We start from the raw sequence: 15,101 nt of genomic DNA, 5'->3' as shown, positions 1-15,101 counted from the left end.
ACTATACATGCTGTTGCAATCTGCTGAAATCTTGTGCAAGACCTGCCGTGTGCAAAATAAACACTTTTTTGCAATTGTACTGTGCAATAATCACTTATGTAAAACATACATTTGTATATGTCCTCACACTTTTATAATTATTTTATATATATTATTTCTGTTCTGATATTGTTTTTGTTCTGATTTTATGTAAAGCATCTTTCAGCATTAGGAAAAGTGCTATAAAAATGCCATGTATTATTATTATCATTATTATAATGTCTCAACACCTAATATGTTATGTATGTCATGTTAAGATTGCTGCTTCTCATGTTTATCCATGTTTGTCTACTTATTTGCCTTCATTTTTATTCTGATACCAATGTGTGCTCTTCTTCTCTATATTAAATATGTTAGCTTATTCTTTATTATTGCATGCCTTTTTTATCTGCTATGCCACTTTTGCTGTTACACTGTAAATGTCCCCGCTGCGGGACTAATAAAGGAATTCTGATCTGAACCCAAATGATGTCAATCACTTGACTCCACAACGGTTTTAACTCCAGAAAATTCCCAAAAATGTACTATTTCCTTTATCATTTGGTTATTATAATTATGTGATGTTAGAGAGATGTCACTCCATATTCTCTATAAATCAATAGTTTGTTTACTGTATATCTTTCAAATCTGCAGTCCATACTGTCGAGAACCAAAAATATCCAAGTCTTTTGTTGCATCTTTATAAATATAAATAGTGTCAAAAAGTATGTGAACCCTTTGGAATTTCCTGATTTTATGCATGAATTGGTCATTAAATGTAATCTGATATTCATCCAATTTACAATTGTAAAAAAGCACACACACTATTTTATTGTTCTTGTCCATTTTGAATAAATCAAATTCACGGGGTACTTAGGGAAATGTTTGTGAACCCCTAGATTTGAACAAAAGCTGACTGAGTTACAGTAGGAGTTAGCAAACTTTGTTTAATCAGTGCAACAAGATGAAAGTTGTTGTTCAGGCTACTTTGACATATAGAAATAACACCAACATTTACACGTTTCTATTCACAAGACGCATCTTCTGAAGTGTGTAAATGTTTAATGGGTGTGATATAAAGCAATAAGAGATTATACATGTTTGTGTATTATAAGCTTGAGCACATTGTGTTTGTCTAACATTGTGATTTAGATGAAAATCAGATCACATGAATGACCAATTCATGCATGAAACAAGGACATTGAATGGTTCACATATAAAGTATTAAGTAATGTCACTTGCACCATTTAACCTCTGTAGCTTCCCAATTGGGTGTGTGGGCAATTTGACATTTCCTGTGAAAACAGAAGAATTAGACAGACAGTGCGTGTTTTACCTTCACAACATGGTATCATTGTAGCTCCCTGTCTCTGAAGCCTCTGAGTGTTGCTGCAGTCTCCAGACAGGCCAGCAGCTGTCAGCCACCACAACTATTCCTGTCACGGAGAGCCGAGCCAACTTTCACACTTGAGTTATTTTTTTAGTTCGAGCATCCCTAATGGAATAGAGCGCTGCAGGCTTAAGCAACAGGGAATGCCCCTGGCATTATGTCATTGCATGACACTGTCACACTGTTATCATAGGGATCACAAATATGTTTTACATTTCACCGCCGTGATGAAAGTCATCATGAATTCCTTGCCGCTCGTGAAGTGAGTTTCAAAGAACACACAAACTCATGAAGTAAAATGTAAACCCTCTTTTTTAATGTATCTCCATAGAAACAACTGCCAAAAAACAAAAACAAATGTTGTCAAGTAAAATAACTGATAATAATAATAATAATAATGTGTGCACCGTATCACCAGCAGCAGCCGAGATGATAGGTGCGTTCAAAGCCAAACTAATCAAAATACAGGCATACAGTGTTAGAAAAAAGGCTCTCAGAACGCCTTAGAAACCAAACACAATATACAGTGATGTAAAAATCTATACAGAGACAAAAATGAAATGTAAGAGATTGTCCTGTCGGGGTCATAATGTACAAATAGATGTTCGAGTTCATTCCATACACACACATACGCACTTTAAAGGCTCCTCCTTGATTTGTCAACACCTATTTCACAGAGTAGCTTAAAAACAGCTCCACAGTGACTGATATCATGCAACGAATAACCCGGGTTCAATTTCAAATTTGGGCCAATTATAGTTTAGCCTACAAAAACATTCTCGATACAACGAGACTGTCACATTCTCTTCCCTGTTCCCCTCAGAAACATTTCATCTGCCCATTCTTTCTGTGTCCTTCTCTAACAATACAAACCTCCTTAAGATCAGACCTGAGTGAAGATGTTAGTGGCTTTAAACTGAACAACTCCCAAACTCCAGCAAAGAAAGCAAAAGATAACAAAACAATTATTTGGAAGATTATCATGATATGTTTAAGCTTCTTGCTGGAGAGTGGGTCTAATGCAGATTTGAGATCAGACTTCTATGCTAACTGTGATTTAATAGAGTGGTGCAGGAATGAGCATGAGTTAGCATTTTACCACTTCCAGTTCCCTCCTCTCATAGTTAACGCTTTTTTTTTCTCAACATAAAATAAGTCAGTAAATACCCCAGTGTTGAATGTCCCAAGTTTCTATGTGTGATTAAGACAACACTTGTTAGCAGTTGCTAAATACTAAACTTCATCACACCAAACCGCCTTTAGCTTAGCGGTGGTGACGCGGCCGCAATGTAGCAGGTTTATAGCCTGACGTTAGCACTTTACTTCTGGCAATTTCATTTATGCTTCAAAAAGCTTAAAAGAGCTGTAACAAGTTACTAAAATAGACTACATAGAATCATAACGCCAAACATTAGCTGCTTTTAGCTTAGCAGTGGTGACTCGCAGCCATGTGGCGGTGATGTAGTTCCTTTATATCCTAGCTTTCACTTCTGGCGATTGCGTTTAAGCTTCAAAAATCATAAAGTTGAGGATATATGTGAAAATTATCCTGCTGAACAAAATGTGTATCATAAATGTGTTTTTGCAGAAGACCCTAGTTTCTGCATTTTCCAAAATCCAATTTCCCTTCTTTTTTGTTGAGTGAGTTCTTGTGATGCTAACTTCCAGGTTGGCCTCAATAAATACACGTCATCACTGCACCACTCTACACCATCACGTTGATTATTTCCACCAGTAAGTTCAGGCGATCTTCAAGAAGCTTCACCAGAAGTCACAACTCTACACCATATCTGCTCACTATGTCTTCACATTATCTCAGAACTCTGTTTCTTCCATCTACTGTAACCCTTTTCCAAAGAAAAAGAAGACCTTTAAAATATCCTTTAAAATACATTTAATTGAACATATGTGATTTGTAAAATCTATAGGCTATTTCCCACTCAATGGCTTTTAAATTCATTCATTATTTTTAAAAAGTGTCTCGTCCTGCTGATAAGTCACTCCAAAGTGAAAACCAGCCTTGATAAAAAGCTATCAACTCGGATCTCTTAGACCCTAAAACTGGGAACCGAAAATCTAAATATTAAATACATATAAAAGGAAATTTACAGATTTACTTATTTAGTAAAAACACTATTTAAGACCTCATGGGAAATGTATTGCTTTTGTAGAGGGTCCGCCGCAATTTGACGGCCTGTTTAATCGGCTATTCAAATCAACTACTTAAAAAGAAAATCCACTTATTTTCAAGGATCCACGTATTTTCAAAAGATCCAATTGTTTTTTTTAGAGCCACGGGGGACGCTATGTGCATGTAGTAACACATTTCCTATCTCCTAATTTGTATGGTATATAAAATAAATCAATGTTTGTTCTCACTTGGCTGATCTTTGAGTACAGGGTGGTAGCTGTACTCTCAAGATTATTTTGACGAGTGTATTATAGACTTTGAGCTATTTACTATTTATTATTCGGAGTATCTGTGTTATTATCAAAAATGGAGATGGTGGACCGCACTAAATTCCCAGTGTTGGAATGAAGAAGACGCATGTTTCCGATGTTCTCAAACAATGGGAATGGAGCTTTTTAAATTAAACGTTTTAAAAGCTTCATTTTGCAAACAAGTTTCCCACAGTGTCTTTACCTTCTGCAATCCATACCAAACTCTGAATCCTAATCAAACACACACAGAATATATTCTACTCTGACGTCCAATCTAACCAAACAAAACCAGCCGATATCTGCATGCTAAACTCAGCAACACAATGTTATTAGGGTGGAAACAGATTTAAGACGATGATTTTTCTCCAAGAGTAAACTTATTTAAGAGTTCAAATAAATTATCTTCATCAAAATATATAAATATGTTTTCGGTGCGGCGTCATGCGTGTTAGAAGTGGATGATTTCAAAGGGCAAACTCTTTATGTTGAAACCACCAATCACACACCAGTAGCTTAGAATAAATTAAAAACATGAAAACCATAACTCATAAAGATGTCAAGGCCCATTCTGTTGAGAAATGTAGACGCCAAAAAAAGCGAAAGCTAACCTCGCTCTCGGCTACTACGGTTACATTTACAGGATTATAGCATGGCCAGAGATAACAATTACTGTTATGATATCACTAATCCGACAAAAACATAAAATGTAAATAATTTAACCAAAAATGTGAATGCAATTAATTATGCAAAATAAAGCATCTTGTTACAGTTATAACTGAATGCAAAATGTAAGTAATAAAAACATCCAAACAAGATATTTCAAGCCCATAATTTATCAATTATTTTATGAAAAGTTCCCGAGTAAGAACTATAACTTTATGCATCATTTTAGTAATTTACAAACCCATAAAATAAAGCGTATAGACATGTAGACATTTTAGCTTGCTGTAATATATTGAATATTTAACAATATCTGAAAATGAATCATGAGGCAATTGTTACTCAGAACAGGTGATCAAATCAGCGATACAAATACATGAAATATTAGACACCTACTGTTAATCATTATTCAGCTCTGCTAGCAAACATTATTTTATTGGTAAAAGCTGCATATTTTCCCATCAAAATATGAATAAATAAATAATTTGTTTTCAGCCTCAGGGCTCTGTGGCTGAATAAAAGCTGTAATGGAAAAAAACCTAAGGAAAGCAGTTCATTCTTCAAAGGGCTGATTAATATTGTTATTATGAGTCTGTGTTATTAAAATCCTATGTCTTTGCACTAGTTAAAATGTTAATCCTGCAAAATAACCACTGTGAGTGACAGAGGCACCTACACTAATTCTGTAGAAACTGTATGACATAAGAGAAATCATTTACATCAATTAAAAAAGATTTCCCTAAAAATTATTTGAACATGATTCTAAAATGATAAAATAACTTTTAATATACTGTGGAGTATGATATAGGAAATAAAATGAAACAAAAAAAGAGTATGAGCTGCAGCACTTGATGACATGTTGGAAGTATGGGACACATTCCACTTTGTGCTCTGTAGTGTCAGGAAGAATTCAATATGTTATGTATCTGTCCGTCCATCGGTCCTGATTCAAACCACAGCAGACTACAAATACCAACAGGGAATTTTACATTCCAAGTATTGGTGTGCCCCTTTATCTAAGGACCTCGTGATAACAGGAGGGGAATCTTAATGTATGAAATAGGGCGTCATTAATGGGGCCACATCCTGCTAAAACTATGGGAACACAGCGATGTTATCCTTTGCAGCCCATGTACATGCACAAACACCTATAGAACACACTACAGGAAAGGGAAAACCCCCAAAGCACAATAGGGCCTCTGATCCGATATGGTGATATACAGCTACCATTCTCCATGTTTGATCATAAGGATTAAATGAGGCAATGTAATGAGGGAACATAAATTAAATAAACATAAACAAACATTTAGGGAAGACCATGTCAAAAGGAGTCTTTCATCTGTCCAATTAGAGACTCTTCAATGCACCATGGAGTAATCGGGTTTGCAAAATTGCAGAGAATCTTTAAAAAAAATCAGGTTGGTTATATTTTACAAATGTTATACCCCTCTGATTGTCTGATTTTCGAATGTATATATATATTTATTTATATATATATAGGAAGAAAAATAAATATGAATTTAAAACAGCAGGCAGGCCCCACGGATACAGATCAAAACAGATATGAACAGATCGATTGACAGACTGATAGAAACAGAGCCCCTCTCCCAGGCCGAGCGTTTCACATTCCTGCCTGGGCCTCCTCACCCACCACCACGTCACTCTGTAAAATAGTAAGGCAGCTGTCGGCTTCCATCAGCTCAAAGTGCATCTCTGAACATACCCAGTCGGAACACATACACCCACGCAAGCACACAAAATTCACACACATGCCCACACACACACAAAGCAGAAGCAAACACGTGTGAAATACACTGAGATATCTACCAGCTTGGTTTCCATGCAAAGACTTTTGTGTGGATTCTTATGTACGAGTAGAAGAACAAAAGTTCCTCATCCATCGCAACAACTTTTCCATGCTCACTGAAGCTAGTTTGGCAGCGTTGACTGAATCAGAAATAAAGGCTCCGGTGAAGAGCTCAATTAAAGTGTACTACAGCTCCAAATTGGCTTTCTGATTTCAACAATTTGTTCTATATATATATTATATATATATTGTCCATCCGGAAGTATCTGATGGTAGTTCAATTGATTGAAAGCATGGTCTACGCCCAACATGGCATTCATTACAAAGTAACACCGTAAGTCGCTCTGTTTTTCTGGATGCTCAAACACATTCTCTTGAACTCATCTGGACGGCCCCCATTTTTTAAATTTGAGTATTTATCCACATTTTTCTGAACAGTTGGATGGAAATGGAGCTACAGACACACACACACACACGCACGCACGCACGCACGCACGTACGCACGCACGCACGCACGCACGCACGCACGCACACACACACACACACACACACACACACACACACACACACACACACACACACACACACACACTGCTAAGCCTGATAAAGAATCCATAGTTGGGGAGCTCAGGGGCCCTTTTTTCAAAACCAGTAACTGCTTGCTTCAGCTTTCACTGCACTCTAAGAGGAGTCACAAATCATCGCCAGACCAATCAAGTTGGACTTCAGCACCAAAGACAGTCATTCAGTCCATCCAAAGAGGATGGGGGGTGGCGGTAGTGGAGGTTTCATCTTTCTTTCTCACTAATTTTTCCTCTCTCTCGCCTCCACGTGTGACCCCCACCCCCACACGTCTTCTCCACCTTCACTCGTCTATTTCCAGTCCTCCGTTTTGCCCGTGTCTGCCATACTGAGGGGTGCCATTTTTGTAGAAGGCCCCTCTGGCTGATGGAGAGTTAGCGAGTCCACTGCAGGGTTCAGAAGAGTTGGGATTAGGGATAAATGTTATTGAATGACACATTGTAACTACACAGATAATATATTAACCTGTTTAGCCCTGAGCCTGTTTTTAAGGTCTCAGGCTTGAAAATGACATTCCCAGAACAAATACCCCTTCTAAAAGGTGTAAATTAATAATCTTTTTTCTCAAAGCAATGATAAACCTTTGAGTTGGATGTAGAAAAGTCAGAATCAATATATAATTTCTTTATTTCAAAGTAAATTCAGATTGAACATAGTAAAAAAATGTATATTATAGTGTCCGTCCAAAAAAAAAACATTACTTATAGTGAAAACTACCCTTGAATGATGGGATAGTAGACTAAAAGCTTTAGGAATCCAAACTATAACATATAATAAGTACCCTGTATCAAGATTGCAAGTGACATTTGACCTTTTTAGAGAGGTTTAGAAAAAAGAAACATTTCTGGGGTCATTTGGGTGCATTTTCCATATCTATGGCCCCCCTCTGTCGATGTTGATGATTGACATCTCTTTTTAACCGTTAGAGCCAATAAAATTGAGGGGAAGTTCCTAAAATCCATCTAAACATTACCCATTGGTGAATGCAGCCAAAATGCCCCGGAACCGGAAGCTGTCATACACTCTGGTAGCTCTCATAGCAACTATATATGAAAACTCTGTTATTGACATAAATATGAAGATGGGTTATCAGTAATCATTTCAGACACATTGGATTAACCTATGGATTGACCTTCAGCAGCGTTTTTATCGTTTTAATGCCATTGAACACAACTTTTGATCAGAACAACAGCATAGGTAAGATAATGTCCCGTTTTTGCTCCGTAAAGCTCTGTGTTGTGATGTCTGTGTTTGCTGTCGCGAGTTCCGATCACTCAGTGATGATACTTTTACCCCTAGAATCTGTGGAATCTCAGCTTGCTCATCGATATCTTGTTTGTGCAGATCCGAAATGTAATAAGGGTATTTATACCTAGAGTTCTGTGCTAAGTGTGTTAGCATTTTTTCGCTCAGGGCTCATTTAGATGCTTCATGTGAGACTTGTGTTTTGTTTTGGTAAAGATGGTTTCTTATCGTCAGTTAGCTGAGTTTCTTCCCGTTAAATGGGAATGACACATTGATAGGTTTGTAAATGTTAAGAAGCCCTGAGACACAGTTTCGTGAAGAAAAAGAAAACGCAGCCCCTGCAGGCGGGGGCCTCCGTGTTGAACAGGTTAAAGCTAGAGTCTGTTATCTATATATAAGAAGCGCTAATAAGCAAGTCCAATCATTTAAATCAGACCTGACATAATGACTGCTGTGCACAGATTCATGAGGGGTGGGGAGGAAAGTGCAAAAAAAGATGCATTAAAATAACTTTAAAACATTGATTACTATACATTTGTATTATTCTTATTTATTTTCTCCAATATTCTCTGTAACAGAGTCAGTCAATTACTTGCTACATCCCTCCTAAAACAAGATAGTCCAGTCATAGCTTAACTATGAGGTAACTAGGTCTGGTCTTTCAAGCTTCTGATTTGTCTAAATAATGAGGCAAGTTAAATATCATTAAGTTTGTATGCAGATATTAAGAGGAATACAGTGGTGCAGGAATGAGTCCTAAAACCTTGACATAAGTTAGCATTTTACCACTTCCAGTTCCCTTGTCTCTTAAGTCCAGAGTTTTTAAACATGTTTTTGATAAAATGCCTAACATAAGGTTGGTGGTTAACAAAAGCTTACGGGATTTTTATGTTGTGTTCTACCACATAACATACATCAGTAAATACTCAACTGTTGAATGTCATCAAGACATGTATTAGCATACATTAGCAGCCTTTAGCTTAGCAGAGGTGATGCAAAGCTATTCCACTCATAGCTCATTTAAAGCCTAAAGTGGTGTTAATAAGTCAAAACTATCCTTGTTTAGCAAAGATCTTGCTCTCTGTAATATTCCACAAACAAATGGAAAAAGAACACTGTTTTTTGCCCTTGTGATGCTAACTTCCATGTCGGCCGACAGAAAAACGTTATCACTGAACCGCTCTTCACACAACAGTTAAAACAAAAGAGGAAAAGTGTAACAGGAGAATTAGAATAAATAATTTGTGTCTCAACATCTTCTAACCTAAACGGTTAACACCAGCATGTCATCTCGCTTATTAACTAGCAATATCACATAAAAAACTAAAGTTAAATATCATTAAGTGTTTGGTGTTACAGGATTTGTTAAAAAGCCACTATCACAACTAGCACAGCTTTGGAAACTCCTAGAAGTTTATACTCCAGCAGAGATAGGGCTGCATTTTTGCCAAAACCATAAATTAGCCGTTCTCTTGTAATATAAAAGTTAAACTTATTGTTACAATTTTGAACAAGTATGAAAGCTAACTAATTTCGCCTTACATTTTATTTGTCAGATAGTTAGACAAACTTAACAGTCAACTATTTTTGAAATGTTTATATTTTATAATTGTTTATATACTACTCTTTTACATTTCTAATGATGGTCAATTTAAGAACCGTCATATGTTATAGGAAGATGTGAGAAGACAGCAAAGAAACAATCACTGAGTGCAAGTCAGCAAAAATTGAATTGAACATGTTGATGTCTCTTTTTACTGCCAAACATACAGCTTAGGTTCTTCATTAAAAATAAACAACTTATCATTTAGAGAGAATATGAACAATGTATACATACCACATTGCATTAAACATTCACCTGATTTTGAATTGTTTAAAATGATTCACATAACACAGAACCATTTATAAACTAACCACAACCACAGTTCCAGTTCATGTTCAGTTTTAGTCCTAAGCAGATTGTCTTTAGAACTTTTAGTAAACTCTTACCTGGGTTCAGATGTGGTCAGGTGAGGAAATGGACAAAAATGATTGCAAGGCCTACATTCAACAGCATCACTAAAGCCACCAAGATAGAGTTCGGGCCCTGTGAAGACACAAGAAGAGGTTATGTTGCATTATGTGTTCTGGATGAAGCAATGCTAGTTTAACACATACTGTATGGAACACAAACACACACATGTAGTGAATGTTTGATAACCTTAAGCAGCATTTTCCAATAGATTAGCTCTCATAAAGTGACTCTAATTGCCCAACTGGCTAACAAACTACGTTGCTGATTGGCTGGTTAGCACAGGGCAGTAAGCAATTTAAGAATATTGTTCATTTTGTACCCTATGTGTGTAATTCTCCAATGTTTTCTATTTTTGCTTTTTTTCTAACGAGGGGTTTACAGCACTCTGACTGATATTAGAAAAAAAACACATTTTCACAGTCTACACCTTTTGTCTACAATCCAATGAAAGAATGATTTTAGATATAAGAAGCATACAGAAATCCTATTATCATATAAAGGGAGGCTGTGGCTCAGTGGGGAGTGTGCTGGACTTAGAATCAGGGGATAGCAAGTTTGAGTCCCACTGCAGTCAGCATGTCGTTGTGTCCCTGGGCAAGACACTTCACCCCAAATTGCCCCTGTGGGGATTGTCCACAGTACTGAATGTATGTAAGTTGCTTTGGATAAAAGCATCTAACAAATGACATGTAAATGTAATGTAATCATTGAATTAAGATTATAATGTGTTTTGGATAAGGTATACAATTGTGTTTATTAAAATTAAATATTGCCCCTATGGCTCTACTTTTTGAATTTACAATCGCCCCATGTTGGGCTTCATGCACCACAGGGCAACTCTCATAGGAACGAACGGGTCCCCAACTCCGACGCTGATCCAGATCTCTTTGTACATCCATGGGTTTCCCCCAGCGGGTATGAAACAATGCACTCAATCTGCAAATCGGAATCAAACATGTAGTAACGTTATCTAACTCACCGACTCCTCCTCTACAATTTCAGGAACTATTTCCATACTAGCTTTCTTGGTTTCTGCAAGGCTCTTTGGTCTGGTTGATTCCTGTCTTTTTGGCTTGGGGGGCTCTGGTGCTTTTGTGCTCTCTTTTGGTGGAGCGGGTGAAGGGATAGGGGTGGGTGGGGTTTTTGGTGCTGAAGTCCAAAGTGGTTTGACGGGGGGTGGCAAGCGTGCAAGGCTTGACGGGTGAAGGTCATCCTCCACACCAGTTGGTTCTTCGGGGGGCGGGATCTTGACATCTGCCTTAACATAGTAACCATGGTACTGGGAGTGAATCTGCCCGTTGCTAGGTTTACCGCCACCTGCTGATGTTACAGCTGGTTTGACAACTGGAGGAGCCTCCTGTTGCCTCACTTCCCGTTTGAGAGATAGTTTTGAGGCTGCCTTTGTTATGCCTGCCAAGTAGAATAATGGAAAAGAGAAAATAATAGTTAACCAAAGAAACGACAAACACTGTGTTGGTTGGTAGCTGTGTTGTAAGATGATTGCAGTGTAAGCGGTTTGATCCTTGTTCATCTTGTAATTTGGAAACACACTTAACAACAATTGCTTTTGATGGTCAGGCCAATGTGTTGCATTGTAACACTGCCCTCTGTGTGTTTGAATGTGTGTTAAAGAATGAATGGAAGTCGAAAATTGCTAGTAAATAAAATCGGTCCATTTCTGATCACCAGTAAATTGTGAGCCATTACGACCTATTGTAGCTGTTAATAATATCCCGAAAAAGTGCAAAGTAACAATAAACTGATGAAGAAGGGACTATCCCGTACTTTATACTCAATTTGCCTGCTTCCTGAGTCGGGTACTGCAAAAACTGCTGGTTGCAATAGGCGCGTTCACACCGCGGTACTTTTCCCACTTTAGTTCCGATATAGTTCCGAAATGTCGCGTTCACACCAAAAAGAGCCGGAACTCAAATTAGTTCATGAGAACCTTTTTACCCCCTTTCCCGTCCCTGCTAGAGAGCAGGGAGAAAAAGGTTCCTATGTCTGGCTCGGCGGATTGCAAACCACGCCCCGTAAAGCTCCCAAAAAGTGTTGTGAAGCCGCCATTTTATTATCCTCGCATTGCATTATTAGCATTAGCATTAGCCCAGCGCAGAAACGCAGAGAGACTAAGCTATGGCAACACAAAAGAAAACATGGGAGCGGTGGAGATTTGGAGGTGTCGGCATTCTGGCGATGTACTCGGAAGCCAGTCCCTAACTCCGGGGACTTCCGACCGGGGATTTTGGGCGGTAGTATACGCCGTGAAGTTGTTTGCGGCCTGCCAGTAAACCCAAAGCAGAAGAAGAAGAAGTGACGTCGGCGGCTTCATTTGCCTAATCCTCCCCCAGGGACTTATTCCGGTGTGAACGCGATCTGTACTAAAGTGGGAAAAGTACTGCGGTGTGAACGCGCCTATTGTTTCTGCAGTATTAACAGTTTATTTTCCAACTTAAATATATGTTGTATGTGTGTGAACTTAGGAGGGGGAACATCTGTGTTGTAAAATGATCAAAAAATGTACCATGTTAACTTGCTGACTGTTAATTGTATCATGAGAAAGACAAGCTGGTCAAATGAAAAAAAAGTTGTTTACCTGCTGTCACAGTTGGTGGAGTGACTGCGGCGGGACTTTTACTGCTAAAAATTGTACTTTTTACAGCAATAGGTGAAGGAGTGGGGCTGGGAACTGGGCTTGAAGATGGAGACTGGTCGGGTGTTGTGCCCTTCCGGTAGAAATGAGGGCTCCCTGTTGGAGATTTCTCCTTTTTCTCCACAGGAACATCCTTCACCTCTATTGGCTCATTATACTTCTGCCGTATGTAGTCAGGGCCTGAAATCACATAACATTTAAGAAAGGTTTTAACACACAGAAACACATTACTAAAGCAATTTATATATATATGTAGTTAAATACAACAGTGAAAATGTCCCATAAAAAACATCCCTTTTTTTGTTTATAACAGCTTGGGTCTTTTTTTAGAAGACCATCATATCCATCTCTTATGATAAAACTTTACTCATCCAAATAATTGTTGAGATCTGGGGCTAAAGCTACATTACAGAAATGTAGGATAATCAAGACATTTCACAGGTTTAAAAGATTATTTAAAGCACTCTTTGAAGTAAAAAATACACAACCTGTCTGACCATCTGAGTATTCATGTTTCTTCATCTGCTGGACAGTACAGTTTAATATTACTGATAAAGTTTGAAACACTCTATAATGTAATTTCATTTAGTAATTATCCCTTCAAATCTCATAAAATGGGTAGATAACATCATTAAATGTTAAAACCCCCCAAAAGACAATAATTAAATAACTAATAATTTTCCTGATTTCGAATAAACTTTTTTGGTAATATTTTGATTTACGAGTGGGTACTTTTATTTAATATTTCAATACTGATATCATGTAGAAGTTAAAGAGAAGAGGTCCCTAAGATAGAGCCTTGCGGAACCCCCTCATCAAGTCTGCTTAGATCTGCAATTACATAAAACAAATATATTTCCCCATATTCTTTAAAGGAAGGCTCCAGTCATTAGATAGTTAATAAAAACTTCAGTATTTAGTGAAACATTATGTTTAAACCATACCCTGAAGAAATCAGCGATATTCCCCGGTAAATAATGATTTTATAGCTCTTTTTTATCAAAACCAGTATATTCCGTCCGGCAGCTGCCATTTTCAGTAGTCACATGATCCGAAAAACTAAGTCGTGACGTCATCTATGCGTTCACTTTGTAAACACGACAGCTCATTCGACGAAAACATGGCGGAGTATTTGAGTTCGGACTCGTCAGCCAAGGAAGAAGTTTTGAGCAATGTGGAGAGATTGGATGGGGGAATTCAGCCATACAGGTTCGGGCCAAGTGGCCAGAACCGTCAGGAATCCAGGGACAGTGACAATGATGAACAGCACGGTGATCTTGCTGGAGACGATCCCTTTACTCGTGCAACTGATTTTGGGGGGCGAGTAGGGAGACCTGTACATGAATGGTGTACTTGCGATCGGTGTGTAGCCATGGACAATCCTCTTATGAACATATGTTGTCATGAGCTAGAAGAGCTTGAAAATAAACTGTTCACAGACGGCTTGGATTGCATATGTTTATACAGGGAATTCGACACTGTGGTGTTAGAAAAAGCTGTATTGAGAACAGCACTGGTTGCCATGAAGGATGTGAAACGCACCTCTTTGGTTGAACCAATAAATGAAAGGTGGGTAAATTTGACGGGTACAGCCCTTTCTTCTTAGCATGATATACTTTACAATTATTATTATTATTATTATTATGAATGGACATATCAACTAAAGACATTTTATTTGGTTAGGAAGTTCTGGATTAAAGTTTTATAATGACGTTTACATTCTAGGAGGAAATTATTTTCATCCTCAATTTCATGACAATGTTTGCACAACCTGTCATTTACAGGAGTATTTGTGTATCGACCATATTCAATAAGAAGTTTATGGTTGTTAATTCTAAAGCGTGTCAAATGGATTCTGTCTACAATTGCATGGCAAGGACATGAAGGACAATGACAGATAATTTTCAAAACCAAAACTTTACCAAGTATAGCCATGATAAAAGAAATCAAAAAGCATATCTACAGAATGCACTCTTTATAAACAATGTAGGCTAGGAGTCTTAACACAGGGCTGCCAACATTTGAGTTCAGCTTGGAGTGAGATTATTTTTTGGTGAACCCAAAAAAGAAACGTTCATGTGTACATTGTTACAAATGTATTGAACAAGTACAGGGTTTCCCATTAATGTACCGGGCGCTACAGTGGAATACGCACATACACATTGTACCCGCAACTCTTACAATCAAGTGCTATTTTATAAGTGGGGGGGGGTCCTCATCTCCTCTAGGGGGGTCCGGGGCATGCTCCCCCGGGAAGGTTTTTTTTTTAAATATTGAAGTTAAATGCATC

At 37.8% G+C, this 15,101-nt stretch overlaps 1 protein-coding gene across 1 annotated transcript; it reads right to left on the bottom strand.

Annotated features, from left to right (window-relative positions):
- Positions 1-1,085: 1,085 nt before the first annotated feature.
- Positions 1,086-13,333, bottom strand: LOC104948844 (junctophilin-1-like). The gene is made up of 5 exons (XM_010775063.1): positions 13,309-13,333; positions 12,755-12,991; positions 11,138-11,568; positions 10,134-10,230; positions 1,086-7,285 (listed from the first exon to the last, which is right to left on the bottom strand). The coding sequence occupies exons 1-4, from the start codon at positions 13,331-13,333 to the stop codon at positions 10,150-10,152; spliced, it is 774 nt and encodes a 257-aa protein (XP_010773365.1). The 3' UTR covers positions 1,086-7,285; positions 10,134-10,149.
- Positions 13,334-15,101: the final 1,768 nt, after the last annotated feature.

The sequence above is a fragment of the Notothenia coriiceps genome, unplaced genomic scaffold (assembly GCF_000735185.1).
Source record: "Notothenia coriiceps isolate Sejong01 unplaced genomic scaffold, NC01 NC01_scaffold00015274, whole genome shotgun sequence".
NCBI lineage: Eukaryota > Metazoa > Chordata > Actinopteri > Perciformes > Nototheniidae > Notothenia > Notothenia coriiceps.
Note: the sequence above shows the minus strand (reverse complement) of the source record. Positions and strands in the feature narration are given on the sequence as shown.

Bases quoted from the DNA above. Each gene is read 5' to 3' on its own strand.
- LOC104948844 (XM_010775063.1), bottom strand. From the start codon at position 13,333: ATGAAGAAACATGAATACTCAGATG. The intron at 12,992-13,308 runs GTCAGACAGGTT...ATGTGATTTCAG, and splicing joins GAAACATGAATACTCAGATG to GCCCTGACTACATACGGCAG. The intron at 10,231-11,137 runs GTGAGTTAGATA...GTGTCTTCACAG, and splicing joins AAATTGTAGAGGAGGAGTCG to GGCCCGAACTCTATCTTGGT.